Below are 21,413 nucleotides of genomic sequence, written 5' to 3'. Positions count from 1 at the left end.
AGAGAGAGAGAGAGAGAGAGAGAGAGGGTGCTACTGGACTAGACTTCCTAGATCCAGTTATACTGAGGAGAGAGAGAGAGAAAGAGAGAGAGAGAGAGAGAGAGAGTGCTACTGGACTAGACCTCCTAGATCCAGTTATACTGAGAAGAGAGAGAGAGAGAGAGAGAGAGAGAGAGAGGGTGCTACTGGACTAGACCTAGATCCAGTTATACTGAAGAGAGAGAGAGAGAGAGAGAGAGAGAGAGGGTGCTACTGGACTAGACCTAGATCCAGTTATACTGAAGAGAGAGAGAGAGGGAGCTACTGGACTAGACCTCCTGTCCCGTCTGTGTTGGAGAAGCTGGAGTTTGGATGCAGGAAGCGCAGGCCGGCCCGGCCGCAAGTACTGAACAGTCATCATGATCACTTTGGAATTTATGCATTGTCGTTGTTGAATTTATGCATTCTCACTCTGCCTTATCCTTAATTGTGTAATTATGTAAACGGTGTTAGGGATAGAGGCTCCGTGGCCCGAGGTTACCCAACGTTACAAACGTCACTGCCTTCTTATCTCTCTTCCTTCTCGTCCTTTCTCTCCCCCCTTTTTGTAATCACTGCGTTCTGTTTGAAACTCCAGAACATGACGGGGCAGAGAACGCTCCTGCTGGCCCTGCCCTGGTTCTCTCAGTAAAGCTGCTGTTGTTCTGAGGGAACTCGCTGGTTCTCTCAGTAAAGCTGCTGTTGTTCTGAGGGAACTCCCTGGTTCTCTCAGTAAAGCTGGTGTTATTCTGAGGGAACTTCCTGGTTCTCTCAGTAAAGCTGGTGTTATTCTGAGGGAACTCCCTGGTTCTCTCAGTAAAGCTGGTGTTATTCTGAGGGAACTCCCTGGTTCTCTCAGTAAAGCTGGTGTTATTCTGAGGGAACTCCCTGGTTCTCTCAGTAAAGCTGGTGTTATTCTGAGGGAACTTCCTGGTTCTCTCAGTAAAGCTGGTGTTATTCTGAGGGAACTTCCTGGTTCTCTCAGTAAAGCTGGTGTTATTCTGAGGGAACTTCCTGGTTCTCTCAGTAAAGCTGGTGTTATTCTGAGGGAACTCCCTGGTTCTCTCAGTAAAGCTGGTGTTATTCTGAGGGAACTCCCTGGTTCTCTCAGTAAAGCTGGTGTTATTCTGAGGGAACTTCCTGGTTCTCTCAGTAAAGCTGGTGTTATTCTGAGGGAACTCCCTGGTTCTCTCAGTAAAGCTGGTGTTATTCTGAGGGAACTCCCTGGTTCTCTCAGTAAAGCTGGTGTTATTCTGAGGGAACTCCCTGGTTCTCTCAGTAAAGCTGGTGTTATTCTGAGGGAACTCCCTGGTTCTCTCAGTAAAGCTGGTGTTATTCTGAGGGAACTTCCTGGTTCTCTCAGTAAAGCTGCTGTTATTCTGAGGGAACTTCCTGGTTCTCTCAGTAAAGCTGGTGTTATTCTGAGGGAACCTCTGCTTTTGTCCTCCCGTCTCTTGTTCTCACGCTGCCTTTCCTTATAGAAAGCTCATCCTGTACAGAAAAGGGAGTATGATGGAGGGAATTACGGGAGTCTCTCCATGCACGCTGATGGACGAGTCTCTCCATGCACCCTGATGGATGAGTCTCTCCATGCACGCTGATGGAGGAGTCTCTCCATGCACCCTGATGGATGAGTCTCTCCATGCACCCTGATGGATGAGTCTCTCCATGTACCCTGATGGAGGAGTCTCTCCATGCACGCTGATGGATGAGTCTCTCCATGCACGCTGATGGACGAGTCTCTCCATGCACCCTGATGGATGAGTCTCTCCATGCACGCTGATGGATGAGTCTCTCCATGCACCCTGATGGATGAGTCTCCATGCACGCTGATGGACGAGTCTCTCCATGCACGCTGATGGACGAGTCTCTCCATGCACCCTGATGGACGAGTCTCTCCATGCACCCTGATGGACGAGTCTCTCCATGCACCCTTACTTTCCTTGCTACTCTCATCGCACAATTCTACTGTACCTTGCTGTGTTTTATTTTAGTCGCTTAAACGGGTCGGTGAGATGTCTTTGTTGTTGTTGTTGTATGAAGCGTACGTCATTATATACTGTACTATGCATTTTCCAATCCCAGAGAGAGAGAGAGCAGGAAAACAATCGTTGGTTTTTATTTCTAACACATGTATGTACATGTGAGAGTGCGTGCAGCTAATTGGTCCTGTGCCATGGTGCATGTCAACAGGATGAGGATAAAGAGATTATCTCCGCCAGGGAGTTTCACTATTGAACTGCATCAATCAGCAGGTGAAATCCTGCTCAACCCAGCTTAGACTAACACCGCTCCATTCTCAGTCCACCGGGCGAGCAACACCCACATTCAGTCACCTCTCTCTTTCCCCCGCTCTCTCTCCCTCGTTTCCCCCACGTATACTCTATATAAATACCTAGTAATCGAGCTAGATAAATATGGATAAAAGTGTATTAATAGAGAAGGGTGCTTTGTTCTGATGATCAAACCTTGTTCTTCCCATGGGGCTCTGTAGTGATGGTAGCAGTGCCAGGATGTGAGACGAGGACATGCTGTTCAGGTGGGATAATATATCCTCCCAGGGTGGGACCAGGAAACTGACTCAGAAAGAGCTCAGCGACCGGCCTGTTATTAAAGGGGCTTTGCAGCGCCCCCTGTGGGTCTCTCAGGGGTACTTTCTCAGCGCGTGTATTTACCTCTATGGCTGCAGATTCTGGACCAGCACCATGTTTGCTTCAGACAGCGTTTTTGTTAAGAATTGAGTTAAGAGCTGGTCAGTGGCCCAGGCATCCCAGCCACCTGTCTGTCTATAAAAGAAAATGAATATGCAAGAACTATATTGTGTATTTGGGCTTTGATTTTATTGTGTAAGAGGGTTTTTAATTATGTATACTTCAGAAGAATTGTGGTACGTTCTTTTTTCAATGATTATTTTCTCTCTTTTTTTAAATAAATGGGGGGAAAGAAATGCTTGTTGTTGTCATTTTGTCTCCACCCAGTCAGTGTATAGAGTTAAGAAAAGACATGCAGCCCAGCTGGTGAGTAGAGGACGAGGAGGGACTTCCCTGGCTGTTATGCAGATGGGCGAACGCTCAACTTTCACTCAAGCATGTTTCCTGTCACAGATAAGCAAACAGGGTGTAGCTACAGTGTAAAACAGTGAGGTGTATTCTACCAGCGTGGTGGTAGGGACACCGCTGAAGAGGACATATTGGACCAGTGACAGACAGATAAGCGTCAGAGAGATCCCTGAAGTGAAGAGGTCACTTTGACTAGAGTGACAACCAATACATCAAATAAAACAGTGAAGAAAACACAGTATTTGAGCAGAGTGACGACTAATTCATCAAATCCGGAGCAGGATGATGTGCATCACAGTCCTTGTTCTCTGCAGCTTGGCAGGTGAGTAGGTCTGGTTGGGCTTGGAAAACTGTGATGCTTGTGCTGTTATCTCAGTGGCTCTTCAGAGTGTTAATTTCGCTGATTTCAGCTCTTGCTACTGTATGATGCACAATATACTGATTACTCAAACAAAGGATGCCACTTTCCAGGTACTACGTATTCTTAATCTGGATGAAACCATCTGGTATTTATGTACTTAACTGCAAATATTCTACATGTCTATGTGTATTCAGGTGGCATTATACCCAACCCTGTGTGTATTGGTAGTAATTCTATATTTAGACCCTTTGTACCTGTGCTCCAGTGAAGCGCATCTCCTCTCACAGCAGATGTCTGTGCTGTAGTTCCCCTCTGCCCTCACAACACATGTAGCTACACAAAGATCACATGGGTTGAAATGGATCCAATCCAACTGTATTTATAGAGCACATTTAAAACAAAGAGTTGACCAAAGATTGAGTTGACTAAAGATGGATGGCTTACTGATCAGGTCGATGCCAGAAGGCGACATCACCCTACTCTATACTCCCTCCCCCTTTTCTCCTGTCAGCGGTTGCCAATGGAAACCATATCCAGGTGACCCTGGAGGCAGACAGGCCTTCTCTGAGGGTGCAGGTCTCCCAGACTGCCCACCTGCAGTGCTGCTACTCCACCACCGGGGGCAGTAACGTCAGGGTGGACTCTATCTGGATCACCAGTATCCACACAGTCAAGGGTACGAGCGCTCCCAGAAGGGTGAGCGAGTGGGACGTCCGGGCGACGTTTGGGGAGAGCCAGCGGTGTCGCCGTCTGACCCTGAGGGAGGTGCGCCCGGAGGACGCAGGGCTGTACCAGTGCTTCCTCAACCACACGCACCTGAAGCCCTCTGTGTACACGCATGGCACCTACCTGCAGGTCTACAGTGAGTGAGTGAGTGAGTGAGTGAGTGTGTGTGTGTGTGTGTGTGTGTGTGTGTGTGAGTGTGTGTGTGTGTGAGTGAGTGTGAGTGAGTGTGAGTGAGTGTATGAGTGAGTGTGTGTGAGTGAGTGAGTGTGTGATTGTGTGAGTGAGTGTGTGAGTGAGTGAGTGTGTGCGTGAGTGAGTGTGTGTGTGTGAGTGAGTGTGTGATTGCACGATTATATATCTACAAAGGCCTCCATCTGCACTCACAGTACCCTATTATACTGTACATTACTGATGGGGAGTTAGAAAAACAGGCACAGGTATTGTGTGTGTGTGTGCGCGCATGTGTGTGTTGCATGGGGGGATGGCGTGTCACACTAGTAGCTCAGCATTGTGAAAGCTTTGTAATCCACAAATCCAGTTAACCCTAGTCCAGTACAGGTCACGGTGAATGAATGGCCGTATCTGTGCACTGCAGATCACAACCGCTGTGATGGGTAGGTCTCATGACAGTCTCTTCCACGTCATGCTGGGTCTGGGTCGAGCACAGAACCGACCGAGTCACGGCCCATTTCAAGTATACTCACGCGGGGCCGTTCTGAATAGGACCATTGTTCAGTCATCTCCATACTCAGTTCAAATGACCAGTGTTGAATGTTAAATAAATCTTTATTTAGAGTTTCTCTGGAGAGTATGGAACATAAAGAGCATTTGTCACTAAACATATTAATCGCATCCCGTTGTTCCTTATATGCGATTAATTTAAAGTGCGTTTTAATGCGCTGTACCGTTCTGCTATATAGCGTATGCAGTGCCATTCAATAACGTCAAAGCAATGAGATGTGACTCTTGCTTGTGGAGAGGGTGAGTGGGGGCAGTTTGTCTGACCCCTGACCCTTGTCCTTGCCCAGGGCCTATGAAGAAGACTCTGAACATCAGTGAGAGTACGAAGAACAGAATCCTGGCAGCCGAGGGGGTGCTACTGATGTTGTGTGTGCTCCTGCCCGGGGCCTCCATGCTCTTCCAGGTCAGAGGTCCCAGCTGTACCACCACCTCCATTCACCTCCCAGACCCGTCATCACTAACCCTGATACATACTACATCATTATGTTAATATTGGCTTTGCTCCACCTAGACTGAATGTACAGTATATTGCTTACTAAGGTTCATTATGGTGATGCTGTACATAAAGTACTCTTATCTGCTGAATAACTGCATTGTGTTCGGATGGATGGATGCATGGCAATTTGTTGAATGGTGAGTAACACTGCCATAACTGAGCGGTTTGGATCTGTAGTGCTGCTTATCAGATTCAGATCCGCAAAGGCATTCTTCACTCCCTGAAGAAAATGACACCATCGTATGATTTGACCAATCTCTCCATTTCCAGTCAAGGAGATGCAATAAGCTGGACAAGAGGAAGTCGAGGAAAGAAGATGAGAATATATATGAGGTGAGGATTAGAGTCAGACAAACTGGTTCTGCGCCATTCTTGGTTAGGGAAAGCACATCACTAGAAACCCACTAAATGCTAAGCAGCCCATGAACAGGGAAGAAAGCCTTTTATTTGATTCATTCCCCTGATGAAGGCATTACGCCGACACGCGTTGGGCAACTAGCCACTTTAATAAAGGCTTTTTAAACCTTATGGAGACGAGTGCCTTGCCTTTGCTACAGAGTTTTTACTCTATCTTATTTTTGATCAAGTTCTCCCCACGGTAATGAGCACCTCTCCTTTTTAATACGTAGATCAGTGGAACCTAAGCCGCCTTCTTTTTTTCTCTATTCATTATTAGCCTTTTATTTTATTTCATTTTTATCAAAGACTACATTTTCAGAAGGAGGGGAAAGATGAAGTTGATCCCTCTCAGGTGAAAGATGTTGGGTTTGTGGTTGTGTTCTGTCCTGGCATTAGGCTGCTTACATTATCTTGTCATTATTGCTATTTCACCTTCACCCGTTTCCAGGGACTGAACCTGGAGGACTGCAGTACCACCTACGACCAGATCCAGCGCTCCCGGGAGCAGGGGCCCTACCAAGACGTGGGCTTCAGAGTGGTGGAGGAGGAGGAGGAGGAGGAGATCCAGCTGGAGAAGCCTTGATGGAGAAGAGGAATGAGGGGAGGAGTAGAAATTAGAAGAGGAGAAATGTGAAGTAGAAAAATTAGGGGGGCGGGGGAGAGTGGTTGTGTATGAGGGCAAAGTGAGTTACAGAGCAGAATGTTTTTTTTAAATAATATCTGGTCAGAATTGCTTCTTTTTCCCTAACATTTGATTTTATAGAGATAATTACAACAAACCCTTTAAAGTGCAATTTTTGTGCGATTACAATGGATCTGTATCCAATTAAGCTATTATCCGTTCCATTTATATCATCCCAATTGCATTACTCTCACTCTGCATTAAACGTTGGTGTATAAAGTAATAAACAGAAGGGTGACCCATAATGTCTGTAGTACTCTGTAATTGTATAGCCTCATGTTTTGGGCTCTCGGAGTTTGCGCCTGTCTGAAGAGAGAGGAGGGTCCTGTCTGAAGAGAGAGAGAGGAGGGTCCTGTCTGAAGAGAGAGAGAGAGGAGGGTCCTGTCTGAAGAGAGAGGAGGGTCCTGTCTGAAGAGAGAGGAGGGTCCTGTCTGAAGAGAGAGGAGGGTCCCGTCCTGTGTGAAGAGAGAGGAGGGTCCTGTCCTGTCTGAAGAGAGAGAGGAGGGTCCCGTCTGAGGGAGAGAGGAGGGTCCTGTCTGAAGAGAGAGGAGGGTCCTGTCTGAAGAGAGAGGAGGGTCCTGTCTGAAGAGAGAGAGAGAGGAGGGTCCTGTCTGAAGAGAGAGGAGGGTCCTGTCTGAAGAGAGAGGAGGGTCCCGTCTGAAGAGAGAGGAGGGTCCTGTCCTGTGTGAAGAGAGAGGAGGGTCCTGTCCTGTCTGAAGAGAGAGGAGGGTCCCGTCTGAAGAGAGAGGAGGGTCCCGTCTGAAGAGAGAGGAGGGTCCTGTCTGAAGAGAGAGAGAGGAGGGTCCCGTCTGAAGAGAGAGGAGGGTCCTGTCCTGTCTGAAGAGAGAGGAGGGTCCTGTCCTGTCTGAAGAGAGAGGAGGGTCCTGTCCTGTCTGAAGAGAGAGGAGGGTCCTGTCTGAAGAGAGAGGAGGGTCCTGTCTGAAGAGAGAGGAGGGTCCCGTCTGAAGAGAGAGGAGGGTCCTGTCTGAAGAGAGAGGAGGGTCCTGTCTGAAGAGAGAGGAGGGTCCTGTCTGAAGAGAGAGGAGGGTCCTGTCTGAAGAGAGAGAGAGGAGGGTCCCGTCTGAAGAGAGAGGAGGGTCCTGTCTTGTCTGAAGAGAGAGGAGGGTCCCGTCTGAAGAGAGAGGAGGGTCCCGTCTGAAGAGAGAGGAGGGTCCTGTCCTGTCTGAAGAGAGAGGAGGGTCCTGTCTGAAGAGAGAGGAGGGTCCTGTCTGAAGAGAGAGAGAGGAGGGTCCCGTCTGAAGAGAGAGGAGGGTCCTGTCCTGTCTGAAGAGAGAGGAGGGTCCTGTCCTGTCTGAAGAGAGAGGAGGGTCCCGTCTGAAGAGAGAGGAGGGTCCTGTCCTGTCTGAAGAGAGAGGAGGGTCCTGTCCTGTCTGAAGAGAGAGGAGGGTCCCGTCTGAAGAGAGAGGAGGGTCCTGTCCTGTCTGAAGAGAGAGGAGGGTCCTGTCTCCTTTAACGTCACGCCCGTGTGTATCACCGGGACGCTCGTGAGGAAACCAAGGGCAACGTAGCAAATAAGGGGTGGAGCTCCAACAATCGGAGCTTCGTGATAGGCTGAACGAACACCGAGCCCGCGCGAGACTGGCTGTCGTGGGCGTGGCCGTCCTCACAGGTATGTCAGCCAGGGAGCCCAGCAGAGGCGGAGCGGAAAACAGGGGGGGAAGATGGCGTCCGGGAAGAAAGCAGGCAACGGTAGCCTCGAAAAAGGTGTAAATGGAAGACGTTCGTCTAAACACAAAGAGGGCCCAGTAGGTGAGATATATCCACGTCGGTTGGGAGGTACACGGTCCGTCTGGTTGTTTGTTAAGTTGCTGGGAAATGAACTTGAAATATCCTTGAACAGTCACTAACGTGGAGGAGGCTAATGTTAATGCTAACGTACACCCAGACCAGACCAGATAGATAGATAGATAGATAGATAGATAGATAAGATACCACTTTCTTAATCCCCAGGTGGGAAAATTCAGATGTTACAGTAGCAAAGAGCATATGAAAAGTACTGAATATAATAGAAGCGAACAAGAGAACATTAGCTATACCGCACGTCAAGTCTCTTGAACAATGTAACTTTAGTATTTCGAAAAAAAAAGAAGTTTCCTGGAATTATAATGATACGTCTCTGATCGATTAGCCCATAAACTTTGACAACTTCACCGCTTGTTTCTAACGTTACCGTTTAACGTCACCGTGCTGAATTCACACCACACCATGGATGATACACCATGGATGATACACCATGGATGATACTTAGTCTCCTTATACTCCTTATACTTATACTCTAGTCTCCTAAAACCGTTGGGCTAAGATGCGTTCTAGTCTCCTAAAACCGTTGGGCTACCCAGCAAACACACAACGTCAGGGAGACGTTCAGATCATGTCTTAATAACGTCCGTCGGTCCAGAACCCCGTGTGTTCGTCTGCTGGACCCCTCAATATTCAAACGTCTGGCTTGGACCCCTCTAAGACGTCTGTGGACGTGCAGAACGGGTCCAATATCTGAACGTCTAAAAAAACTTTCATTCTGGCTCCTAATTGGATGTCTTTGGACGTCCGAAAAAGACAAAAAAGACATCTAAAAGACGTCTTTTAGACGTGTCTTTGCTCAGTGGGTAAGCTGCGTTCTAGTCTCCTAAAACCGTTGGGCTGCGTTCTAGTCTCCTAAAACCGTTGGGCTAAGCTGCGTTCTAGTCTCCTAAAACCGTTGGGCTAAGCTGCGTTCTAGTCCCCTAAAACCGTTGGGCTAAGCTGCGTTCTAGTCTCCAGTCAAAACCGTTGGGCTAAGCTGCGTTCTAGTCTCCAGTCAAAACCGTTGGGCTAAGATGCGGTCTAGTCTACTAAAACCGTTGGGCTAAGATGCGGTCTAGTCTACTAAAACCGTTGGGCTAAGCTGCGGTCTAGTCTCCTAAAACCGTTGGGCTAAGCTGCGGTCTAGTCTCCTAAAACCGTTGGGCTAAGCTGCGTTCTAGTCTCCTAAAACCGTTGGGCTAAGCTGCGTTCTAGTCTCCTAAAACCGTTGGGCTAAGCTGCGTTCTAGTCTCCAGTCAAAACCGTTGGGCTAAGCTGCGTTCTAGTCTCCAGTCAAAACCGTTGGGCTAAGATGCGGTCTAGTCTCCTAAAACCGTTGGGCTAAGCTGCGGTCTAGTCTCCTAAAACCGTTGGGCTAAGCTGCGTTCTAGTCCCCTAAAACCGTTGGGCTAAGCTGCGTTCTAGTCTCCTAAAACCGTTGGGCTAAGCTGCGTTCTAGTCTCCTAAAACCGTTAGGCTAAGCTGCGGTCTAGTCTCCTAAAACCGTTGGGCTAAGCTGCGTTCTAGTCTCCTAAAACCGTTGGGCTAAGCTGCGTTCTAGTCCCCTAAAACCGTTGGGCTAAGCTGCGTTCTAGTCCCCTAAAACCGTTGGGCTAAGCTGCGGTCTAGTCTCCTAAAACCGTTGGGCTAAGCTGCGTTCTAGTCTTCTAAAACCGTTGGGCTAAGCTGCGTTCTAGTCTCCTAAAACCGTTAAGCTAAGCTGCGGTCTAGTCTCCTAAAACCGTTGGGCTAAGCTGCGTTCTAGTCTCCTAAAACCGTTGGGCTAAGCTGCGTTCTAGTCTCCAGTCAAAACCGTTGGGCTAAGCTGCGTTCTAGTCTCCAGTCAAAACCGTTGGGCTAAGCTGCGTTCTAGTCTCCAGTCAGTTTGCTCATTTGCCAGTGTGTCACATGAGACCGCAGCATCCGTTTCCATCAGCTAGGAGCAGGCTGACTCAATCAATGTGACATAATGGACAGTCTTTGTAAAAGAACATGCTGGGGTTCTCCGAGATCATGACTAGCCTCTGTCAGCGGGACAGTCTCACTGTAGCATCCTCTCTGTAGCGTGGCTGAGTGAGCAGACACTTTACACCTGGGTTACACGTCAACGTTTCCGGAACGTTTGGTTCCCGTTTGCACCTGGCAGTTACACGGCAACGGCGTTAGCGTTTTGAAAAGCCGTGAAATTTCGAGAATGCAGCGAGGGGTGTTTTCGTTCTCAGTAAACAGGCGAAAGCGATCCGACGGTCGGCTATTGTAAAGTAAAATTATAACACATCATAATTTTAAAGCCCAGAATGTGATTGTAGGATTCAATGTGATTGCTTTGTCTGACCAAGATTAGAATACATATAGATATAGCCTATTTAGACCTGGTCCAGGGCCATATCCTACAGATAACGCCCTTTTAGGCCTGATTCATAGTCGAAGTAAACAACGCAAGCTACGTTGTGAACGCAAGCTCCAACATGACTCGAGAGCTTGCGTTCTGTGTTTTGTTTTGTGGAAACGCAAGGAATTGCACTATTGCTTGCGTCAAGTGACAAATTTCGGCATGACACACGCAAGGCCGCAACGAGATCTTGCGTGGCCTTGCGAAGCTTGCATTGCTTACGCTTATGTAGTTTGCGTCGACTATGAATCCGGCCTTACTCTCAATGCAATTTACCTATGAATGCGCTTCCTCGGCCCGCTCGTCCGAGTATACAGACAAAACCGTTTCGTTACTCACCAAGGTAAAAACATTGTTGGAAAGATGAAAGCCTTTTCTCCGAGGTCGCTACAGTTTGTAGTCCCCCACCTTTCAAATAAAAGGCAAATTCGTACACTTAAATGTCTAATATCCACAGCGCATCGACTTTCTTCTTCTACCGGTGATTCGGCGCTCTCTGCAGCCTACTCACAGCTGCCGCCATGTTGGGGATGATGCATTACATCTTAAATGGTGTTGAGAGACTCGCGTTGAGGAATCTGATTGGCGGGAGAACATTTACGCTGAGTTATTAACATACTATTAACGAACTTATGGCAAATTTTAAACTTTAAAACATGTAAATAATGTAATGTAATGTAATGCATAATGAAAAACTTCAGATAATATTAAACATGTTTGATTTTACCAGAACTTCAAGAGAAAAATACTGATTTAAGACTTGGATTGCCATCTCAAATGGGGAGCGCGATCGGACTCTAAGAAAACTCATGATTTTATTCAGACATTGGAAAGTGCATGAATTTAAATCATTTGGATGGATGGACAAAATGAGAGATTATTATGGAATATGATCCAGGGTCGACCAAGTGGAAGCGCCTGGTCCAACAGGCCTACATCAAAAGAAACAATAATAATAATAACAATACTAATAATCAGACGATAACAAGATAACAATACTACTACTACTGCTAATAATAATAATAATAAGACAATAATAAAATGATAATACAACTTATGCTGTATAACGAATTAGGTCTACTAGTTAATTGCTAACTAAGGAATACACCCTAATTTGGAAATGTAGGCCTGAGAACAGACTGACCAAGATTTCCTTTGGTTGAAGACAGGCAGCCCTAAATAAATGCATTCGAAACAAATTATTTTCATAGATGACAGTCAGTCATGCTCATTGCTCAGTGTTGCGATATCGTTTCTGTGTAACCCTGATGACTTCTGGCACCGCTGATGAAACGTTGCCGGGTTACCCAGAGGTCATCCTAGTTCCGTTGTCATTCCTGTTCTCAAAATGTTGCTGTGCAACCCAGGCCTAACTAACAACTGGAACAACCCAGGCCTAACTAACAACTGGAACAACCCAGGCCTAACTAACAACTGGAACAACCCAGGCCTAACTAACAACTGGAACAACAGGGCCAAAAGCTTAAACCACCCACTCCAAAATAACTTTGCTGTATTGGGCAGACCTTTAATATAGCATATTTAGATCTTATCTATACGTAACCCTATTCAGATTAATTGACCAGTTGTGCCTTCATGGGTGCAAAACGACATGCCATTGTGCGAGGCGAGTTTCACCACACACGTGCTACCTGCTACTTGTTATGTTGCCACCATGTTATCAGGGCTGTTATCTCAATCATGACAGTGTAGTGAAGTCCTAGTTTGACACAGTGAAGGAAAGACTTGCGTATCCCACAGTGAGGCCCAGAGAGGCTCATTGTTACTGACTTCCTGTTGTGAAGGTTGGCCTGAACGGTTCCAGGACTGGGGCAAGGTTCACACAACAACACTGCGTCTAATGTGACCGCCTATATGGGGAAACAGTGCTGTAAACCTTGGGGCCGAGGCTACTAGGACTACTTATTGGAATTTGATGCTGCTGCCTCTATGCTTTGTTCAAATTCAAGTGGTTATAATTAGCCCCATTCAATATTTTTGCCATGGGTTGTGTTCTAAGTCCAGTTGAAACAGCCTTGGCCTAGTCTTGGCCTTATCTCTCAAAGACACTGATACTCGAGGAACAGGTTTCACAGAGCAGGGAAAGAGATGTATTTGAATGAGCCCTATTTATAAGCAGGGGTGAAAATTAACTTTTTGGCTCACGGTGAGTCACCTGCCAAGGGGACTGTAGATGAAAAAATCTACCGGCCAAGTATATCTTTTTTTCAGATAGCCTTCCGAAAAACTAGTCGCCAATTGGAAATTTTACCTGCATTTGGCCGGTGGAAGGTGTTAATTTTCAGCCCTGTTTATAAGGATAACTTTTTTTCTTAGATAGGAGTGAAACTAATATCCCGTTTGTACCTGGGCGGGCCAAGACAATTTGTTTGAAGAAAAACGATGAGGAAAAGCTTCAGAGTCAGTGTGCTCCCAGTCAAGCCCACGTTCACTTTTCTGTTCTCTTTCTTTCCTGTCGATGTGGTAAGAGGGGGAGAGAGAAAGGAGGGGTGTTATGATAACACAGATATAGGTATCACTACCCACACAAACAGAGTTCACATATCAACAGAGAGAGAGAGAGAGAGTGAGAGAGAGCGGGCCAGAGAGAGGGAGAGATAGAGAGAGTAGACAAAGAGAGAGAGAGACAGACAGACAGAGAGAGAGAGAGAGAGAGAGAGAGAGACAGACAGACAGAGAGAGACAGACAGAGAGAGACAGACAGAGAGAGACAGACAGAGAGAGACAGACAGAGAGAGACAGAGAGAGAGACAGAGAGAGAGAGAGAGTGGGCCAGAGAGAGGGAGAGACAGAGAGAGAGCGGGCCAGAGAGAGGGAGAGAGAGAGAGAGAGACAGAGAGAGGGAGAGACAGAGAGAGAGAGACAGAGAGAGTGAGAGAGAGCGGGCCAGAGAGAGGGAGAGACAGTGAGAGAGTGAGAGCGAGCGAGCAGCTGGCCTTAACAAAGCCCGTCTCATCTCCCCGGTCCCTAGGAGGACTCTTCTCACCCACCAGAGAGCATTCCAACCCACTGTCTGGAGAACACTGACTGAGCCTTCCATATTTCGGCGCTGCAGGATTGGCGCCCGCACCGCCACGTGGTTGAGCACCAGGCCACAGGCTGGGCGCTTCTCCACACCCGGCTAGAGGCTAGCACAGCACAGCTCCATTACCCTTAACGGCTTGAAAGCACATATTCAGACCAAGTGTAGGCCTGTGTGTGTGTGTGACTGTTCTCACCCACCTGGTCGCACTGGTTGAGGAGGATTTCAATATTTCTTGTAATACTGAGGCCATGGCTGCAAAAGAGAAGATTGACTGGGATGTTCGTTAAATAAAGGTTAGAATAAAAATGTGCATACGGGGCCTTCGGGAGGGGCTCAATCAGAATAATCATTTACGCCTGGCTATTGATGATAACAGATGGAGCACAGTTGTGTTGTCTGTGATTTTGATGGAACATAGTTTAAAGAAGAGCTGCAGTCACTGAAGGCCAGTCATTCGAAGACAAAAGCTGTGCGCACGTCCACCCTTAGTAGGCCAGGTGCTGGATCTGAGAGAACATAGTTTGGAGAGAGGAAAGATCCGCACACTGATATCTCCCACACTGATATCTCCCGGTTCACTTTATTGAAAGAAAAAAAAACTGCAACGTTTCAACCCTTAGGTCTTCTGTGCCAGTCATTCGAAGGCCACATCTTCTAGTCTTCCTAAACTAGTTGGCTAAATTTCAGCACCAGGTCTGCTGTCTCCAAGCTCAAACGTTACTTTAGCATGACTCAGATTCAGGTGGTAAATGGTAAATGGACTGCACTTATATAGCGCTTTTCCACCTTAGCGGCACTCAAAGCGCTTTACAATGGCCTCTCATTCACCCATTCACACACATTCACACACCAATGGCGGCAGCTGCCATGCAAGGTGCTAACCTGCTCATTGGGAGCAATTTGGGGTTAGGTGTCTTGCTCAAGGACACTTCGACATGTGGACAGTCAGAGCTGGGATTCGAACCACTGACCCTTCGATCACTGAACGACCTGCTCTACCATAGGTAGAGCTAGGTGGTGTAACCTCCTTCTGGACTTGCATCACTGGTCCGATGATTTTGTTCCCAAAAAATAAATAAAAAGGTTTTGCCTGTTGCCGACCCCTGGTACGTGGGTGCACACACAGTTACTGGGAAGAGATCTTCCAATTAGACTGAAGGTCTCTGTTATGTTATGTTATGTTATTTTTATTTATAATGCGCACCCTCAACCAACTGTTACATCAGCCCGGGGCCCTGGGAGTTGCATGTTGAACAGTCAATAACATCCAAGGTTACTGACAGTCAGAGGGTGAAAGGGAACGGCTCTTGTTTTAGTACAGATTGTTTTTTTAGATCAGATACACATGCAAACACTGCCCAACTGTGGGTGAGGAGTCACGTCCCCAGCGGTGGGACGTCCCCAGCGGTGGGACGTCTTGTATGTGTCTTGAGGACTCCCCGTCCTTTCCAACGAAGCGAGGGAGAGAGGAGCAGAGAGAGGGAGAGAAAGAAAGAAGAACAAACCAATACTGGTATGTCAGGCTGACGGAAACAGAAACCGACCCGGGGAAGAGTCACCGAGTGAAAAGCAGGAAGAGGGAGAGAGAGGACCAATCACAATACCCCATCTCTGTCTTCTCCCCCACCCCTCCCCTCCCTCCCTCTCTCTCACTCCCTCTCTCCCTCTCTTCCTGCTCTCATTGCCGTGGAGAGAGGAGACAGACGAGGACAGAGCCATGAACTCGGACGAGGGTAAACGCTTTGTTTTCTACTCCCTGTTGTTGTAGAACAGTTGCCCTGTCGTGTGCATGCCTCGCCTAGCTGTGTGTCACCTGCTACTGACAAGTGTGCGTTGTGTGTAGGCTACACTTTCTCTCACAACACACACACACACACCATTGCCCCTACAGGACTCATTATAAGCATGTTATGCCGCTGGTGCTAGGCTAGTTGTGCATGATTTATAGCTGCCTGTTTTCATCCATCTTCAATGACAGGTGTCACTGTCTGTTGAGTTTGTGTACAGTGGGCACAACGCTGCTGGAGGCTAGAGAGATTAGTACTACAGTCTGTTGTAGGATAGAGTGTGGATATCCATTGATAACCTGCTGTTATTGTATTATCCTGGCAAAGGAATGCCTTTAAAGACGTGTAGCAGAGCGGGCTAGCTCGCGGGTTTGCTTGGGGCGCGCCATTACGTTTCCATAAAGGGTCACTCAAACTGACCGGCCCACGTACAGAATGTTGATATGTCAACTAACTGAGGATCACTTTAGCACCACGTCACCGGAGTCTCATCAGCAACACCAGTCCACAATTAACATCAGGAAAGAACTAGGTTAGCTTGAGTATGAAGTTGGAATACTGTGGTTGAGTTTGCAAATGAATCTCCACACGGTTTAGCATTTAAGTCAGAATGAAGTCCATTCTGTTTGGATAGAGGAATTGGTGAGCTATTCACTTTCATTTGGTTTCATGTGCCCACAGAGGACTGAAGAGTAATGTTAGAGTTTTAATTGGCCTTGTGAGACCATCCTGATCTCCCGAGTTCACTTCTTCTCCACAGATCAGTCTGGACCTCCAGCTATCTCGAACAATTTCTCTCTGATCACGTTGTGACCGGGCCAATCAGGGACTGTTCTGACTGCTGTTCGGCCCCCCGGTCGAACGTAGCACCTGATTGGTACCCGTAGTTGATGCGTGAAAACAAAATGGAGGCCGCTGGCAAAAGTCTCCCAAAGCAACGAGCGGTAACGTTAACATTTTTAGAATAAACACCGCTGTAAGTGCCGTTATTGCAGAAATAGACTCAATAACAATAATTCAACAAGAACAAGAGTATGCACTAGCAGAGGAAAAGACTTCCGACTGGATTTGGCGTTTTGTTACTTGTTACTAAGTTTTGTTACGCTGATTGGCTGAAGGAGTTAGTCAGTCAAGGCAAGACTGAAACCATTCAAGATGGGGGAATGCCAGACTGATCTGCGGAGAGAAACAGAATGTGAGCTCACGAGATGCGGATGGTCTCACATGGATAGAGTTTAGGGGCAAATACCGATTTAGCGCCGGTCCAAAATGTCACATCTGCTGCTTGTTCTGTTAAAGCAGTGAGCGGTTATTCTAGGCTGTTTCCAAGACACACTGGGCTGGCATAGCTTGCTCTGCAACCTAATTGAGTCTGATGTAATCGTTCCAGCCCCCCATTTCGACATGTTTGGGGCTGGCGTGGCCTCGGAGCTTCACGTGCTGTTCTTGGCACATTCCACTTTCACAAGGTCTGAGTACGAGGGAAGGCCAGTCCACAGCCAAGAGTCCTGTTCAGCTGGCAAGGGAATGGTTGAGTTTGTGGCCTGTGACTGTACTGGGTCATCTTTTTATTGTTGAGGTGTGTGTGGGTGTGTGTGTGGACGTGGGTGTGTGTGTGTGGACGTGGGCGTGGATGTGTGGTAGTGAGATAGTTTGAGTGGAAAGAACTGGCATGGCTGTCACATTCACTCAATTTTCTCTGTCTCTGTCTCTGTCTCTCTCTCTGTCTCTGTCTCTCTCTCTCTCTCTCTCTGTCTCTCTCTCTCTCTCCTGTCTCTCTCTCTGTCTCTGTCTCTCTCTCTGTCTCTCTCTCTCTGTCTCTCTCTCTCTGTCTCTGTCTCTGTCTCTCTCTCTCTCTCTCTCTCTGTCTCTCTCCCTCTGTCTCTCTCTGTCTCTCTCTCTCTCTGTCTCTGTCTCTCTCCCTCTCTCTCTCTCTCTCTCTGTCTCTGTCTCTGTCTCTCTCCCTCTCTCTCTCTCTCTCTCTCCCTCTCTCTCTCTCTCTCTCTCTCTCCCTCCCTCTCTCTCTCTCTCTCCCTCTCTCTCTCTCTCTATCTCTCTCTCTCTGTCTCTCTCTCTCTCTGTCTCTCTCTCTCTCTGTCTCTCTCTCTCTCTCTGTCTCTCTCTCTCTCTCTCTCTCTCTCTCTCTCCCTCTCTCTCTCTCTCTCTCTCCCTCCCTCTCCCTCCCTCTCTCCCTCTCTCTCTCTCTCTCTCTCTGTCTCTCTCTCTCTCTCTCTCTCTCTCTCTCCTCTCTCTCTCTCTCTCTCTCTCTCTCCCTCTCTCTCTCTCTCTCTCTCTCTCTCTCTCTCTCTCTCTCTCTCTGTCTCTCTCTCTGTCTCTCTCTCTCTCTCTCTCCTCCCTCCATATGCAGTGTCGGTCATGCCAGGCCTACTGTAGCTTCTCAGCCTCTCTGGGAAATGCTGCCTTTCTTATGTCTCATCCACCTTTTATTAAGGCCTGGCCAGAAGTACTGTATGTTAGGCCAGTGGCTAGAGATCTCGTCACCCGTAGCATGCTAATGTCGCTACGCTAATGTCGCTACGCTAACGCGCTGTGGACCGTTCTGTCCATCAGACGCCTCCGGTTGGCTGCTTTAGCCCAGTTGGTTGGTGGCCGAGAGAAAGAGGGGTTTGACTAGAAGGCCGTGAGGTTGGAGAAGGTGCCGTTCAGGAGGGACCAGAGCCTGTTTTGTGAGGTGAAGTATAATAATTAGAAGGGTGTAAAAAGGGAGGGATGTGAACAGGGAGCGGAGGAGACGGAGGGCGTGGAGAGAGAGAATGTAGGCCAAAGTTGAACGAGGACGGGGGCGTGTGCCACAATCTTGATCAGAGCAACAATCAACACCAACAACATTTATTGTGTACAGCTTCAGTCATATGGGATTATTTGTGAAGTATTAGACAGTTGTTCATAAAATAAAGTCACATATTCTCATTCTGGTAGATAACATTACATTTATCCTGCGGTGGCGAGATTATATCCCTACAGTATATTACCCATCAGCCTCTTTGGCGGTTTCTTTTGTGACGTGGAGATGAAACTGTTGGTGGATAATATGATTCACAGTGAACAGGCTCTGAAACCGTCGGCTATATCTAGTTACATCTCACGCTTTGGTTGGTTGTCTAGAGTTTTCAGTCTGGTGTTCTTGGAGTGTTTGAATTGATGAAACAGAACGAGTGTCCGTCTGCTGTCTATCAACCAACCACTGATCAAAGAACGCACTTCCTGGCAGCGTCCCGTCACTTCCTGAAACGGAGGAAGAGGGACGAAGAGAGAACGGGGGATGACACGGGAACCGGGAGGGACCCGGGTCTCAGTCGTCCTATCAGGGAGCAGCAGGCCGGTGTGGGAGGAGCCCGAGTCTCAGTCATCCTATCAGGGAGCAGCAGGCTGGGTGTGGGAGGAGCCGGGTCTGTCATCCTATCAGTGAGCAGCAGGCTGGGTGTGGGAGGAGCCCGGGTCTCAGTCATCCTATCAGTGAGCAGCAGGCCGGGTGTGGGAGGAGCCCGGGTCTCAGTCATCCTATCAGTGAGCAGCAGGCTGGGTGTGGGAGGAGCCCGGGTCTCAGTCATCCTATCAGTGAGCAGCAGGCTGGGTGTGGGAGGAGCCCGGGTCTGTCATCCTATCAGTGAGCAGCAGGCTGGGTGTGGGAGGAGCCCGGGTCTCAGTCATCCTATCAGTGAGCAGCAGGCCGGGTGTGGGAGGAGCCCGGGTCTGTCATCCTATCAGTGAGCAGCAGGCCGGGTGTGGGAGGAGCCTGGGTTTCAGGCCGGCTCGCTCCACCAGTGTGCTGCTGATTGTTACATGACGAGGCTCCCTAACGTGAACTCTGCTCACACATCGCTTGCCAACTGTGTGCGTACGTACGTACGTGTGTGTGTGGTTTCTGAGAGGAGCGGGGAGTGTAGTGTGTGTTTTGTGTGCTTTGCTCAGTTGTTAACCCTCTCCCGCAGTTCCACTCAGTTTGAGGATCCGTGCCGCTGATCTCTGTGTTTCTTGCGTCATCGCAATCATCCATAAACCAGCTTCCATGAGGGCCAGCTATCTGGGATCAGGCATTACAATGAAGGGAACGCTATGCTGTTATATCTGTACCTGCATGCTGATCATTCCATGTGCTCCCTAATGCTACACACACTCACTCACACACACACACACACACACACACACACACACACACACACACACACACACACACACACACACACACACACTCTCTAACTCCCTCCTCTGTCTCCTTCCACCAGTCATGGACACCAGAGCGGTGTTTGTGGCGCTGTACAGCGTGTGTGAGGAGAATGCCTCCTTCTTCTCCGGGGGCCCAAGGGGCCCCAGGGGGACGCGGCGCGGCGGCTAGTGGACGCCATGGCGCTGATCCAGGAGCACGCCCACAGCCTGGAGCCCGTCATCTCGGGCTTCGCCAACATCTACCACCACTTCGACTTCGACTCCGCACATACCTGCCAATGGGATACCCGCTCACTAGTCAAGGTAGTGTGTGTGTGTGTGTGTCTGTGTGTGTGTGTGTGTATCAAGTGATCTGCTAACTCTTTGATCCATTCATTACCGTGCCTGTGTGTGATCGTGTATTACCACACACACACACACACACACACACACACACACACACACCACACACACACACACACTATCCCTGTACCTGTCCCTGTCTCGCTACATTGTGAGAAACTCCTCATCAATTATTTAAACCTGATGTCTGTTTAGATAAGTCATTTCATGATTGATTTTCCGTCAGGATATTCAGCTTGTCAGCTTGCCTCCCGGTACCCCCACTGTACCCCCCCCTCTCTCTCTCTTTCTCTCTCTCTCTCTTTCTCCTCTCTCTTTCTCCTCTCTCTTTCTCTCATCTCACTGATAAGAAGAACCCATAACCTTCCCTCACAGGCTCTTCACCTCGCTATCGGATGAATCTCCCCGTCGTTCTCCTTCACACTCTCTCTCTCCCTCTCTCTCTCTCCCTCTCTCTCCCTCTCTCTCTCTCCCTCTCTCTCCCTCTCTCTCCCTCTCCCTCACACTCTCTTTTTTCTCTTTCCCCTCTGTCCTCCTCTCCCCTTTTCACGTCTGTATCCAACGAGACTCCTCGTCCTCTCTCTCCATCTCTCTTTCACCTCCCCCTCGTTCGCCACCCTCACCCCCGTTATCGAGCGAGCTTCCCCGTTTCCTCACGTGCGCCCTCTCTCTTCTGTGTCCCGCCTCCCCCCCCCCCTCCCCCCCCCCCAAGGTGGCGCGCTGCTGCCTCCTCCACATCATCCAGAAGGGGCGCTACATCGCCGCCAACCGTCGCAGCATCTTCTTCCGGGCGTCGAACAACGCGAGCGAGATGGAGGCGTACTGCAGCGCGCGCTCTGCCAGCTGAGGGCGCTGGCTCTACCTGGCGCAGCGCCTGCTGCACGACAACAGCCGCGGAAACCTGTTCTTCCAGGAGGAGAGCGGCCTGAGCATGAGCTTCCTCAGGGAGTACTCGTCCATGCACAAGGGCCTGCTTCTACGGACGCTGCCTGGGCTTCCAGGTGGGTGAGAGGGGGGGAGGGAGGGAGGGAGGGAGGGAGGGAGGTTGGGATGGAGGGAGGAGGGGAGGGATGGATGAAGGGAGGGAGGGTTGGAAGAAGGAAGGGAGGGAGGGATTGATGGAGGGAGGGAGGATGGGATGGAGGGAGGAAGGAGGGATGGAGGGAGGAAGGATGGGATGGATGGAGGGAGGAAGGGAGGAGGGGAGGAGGGATGGATGAAGGGAGGGAGGGTTGGAGGGAAGGGATGGATGGAAGGAGGGAGGATGGGATGGAGGGAGGGAGGGAGGGAGGATGATGGATGGATGGAAGGAGGAAGGAAGGAAGGGAGGGATTGATGGATGGATGGATATAGGGAGGGAGGGTTGGAAGAAG

The 21,413-nt window shown here is 48.9% G+C and overlaps 2 protein-coding genes across 2 annotated transcripts in view; both read left to right on the top strand.

Annotated features, from left to right (window-relative positions):
- Positions 1-3,359: 3,359 nt before the first annotated feature.
- Positions 3,360-6,383, top strand: cd79a (CD79a molecule, immunoglobulin-associated alpha; the record flags this gene model as incomplete). Its single annotated transcript, XM_084444691.1, has 5 exons — positions 3,360-3,399; positions 3,950-4,300; positions 5,193-5,308; positions 5,672-5,734; positions 6,249-6,383. The coding sequence occupies 5 exons, from the start codon at positions 3,360-3,362 to the stop codon at positions 6,381-6,383; spliced, it is 705 nt and encodes a 234-aa protein (XP_084300817.1).
- Positions 6,384-8,164: 1,781 nt separating this feature from the next.
- Positions 8,165-21,413, top strand: part of lipeb (lipase, hormone-sensitive b) — a gene marked incomplete at its 5' end in the record, with an annotated part of 48,537 nt that continues 35,288 nt past the window's right edge. Inside the window, 9 exon segments of the mRNA XM_084444843.1 lie at positions 8,165-8,252; positions 19,758-19,829; positions 19,832-19,959; positions 19,961-19,984; positions 19,987-20,001; positions 20,753-20,869; positions 20,872-20,895; positions 20,897-21,010; positions 21,012-21,041. Coding sequence (XP_084300969.1) covers positions 8,165-8,252; positions 19,758-19,829; positions 19,832-19,959; positions 19,961-19,984; positions 19,987-20,001; positions 20,753-20,869; positions 20,872-20,895; positions 20,897-21,010; positions 21,012-21,041 — 612 coding nt within the window.

Source organism: Borostomias antarcticus (genome assembly GCF_949987555.1).
Source record: "Borostomias antarcticus genome assembly, chromosome: 10".
Classification (NCBI taxonomy): Eukaryota; Metazoa; Chordata; class Actinopteri; order Stomiiformes; family Stomiidae; genus Borostomias; species Borostomias antarcticus.
The sequence above is the reverse complement of the archived record's forward strand: the minus strand, read 5'-3'. Positions and strand labels throughout refer to the sequence as shown.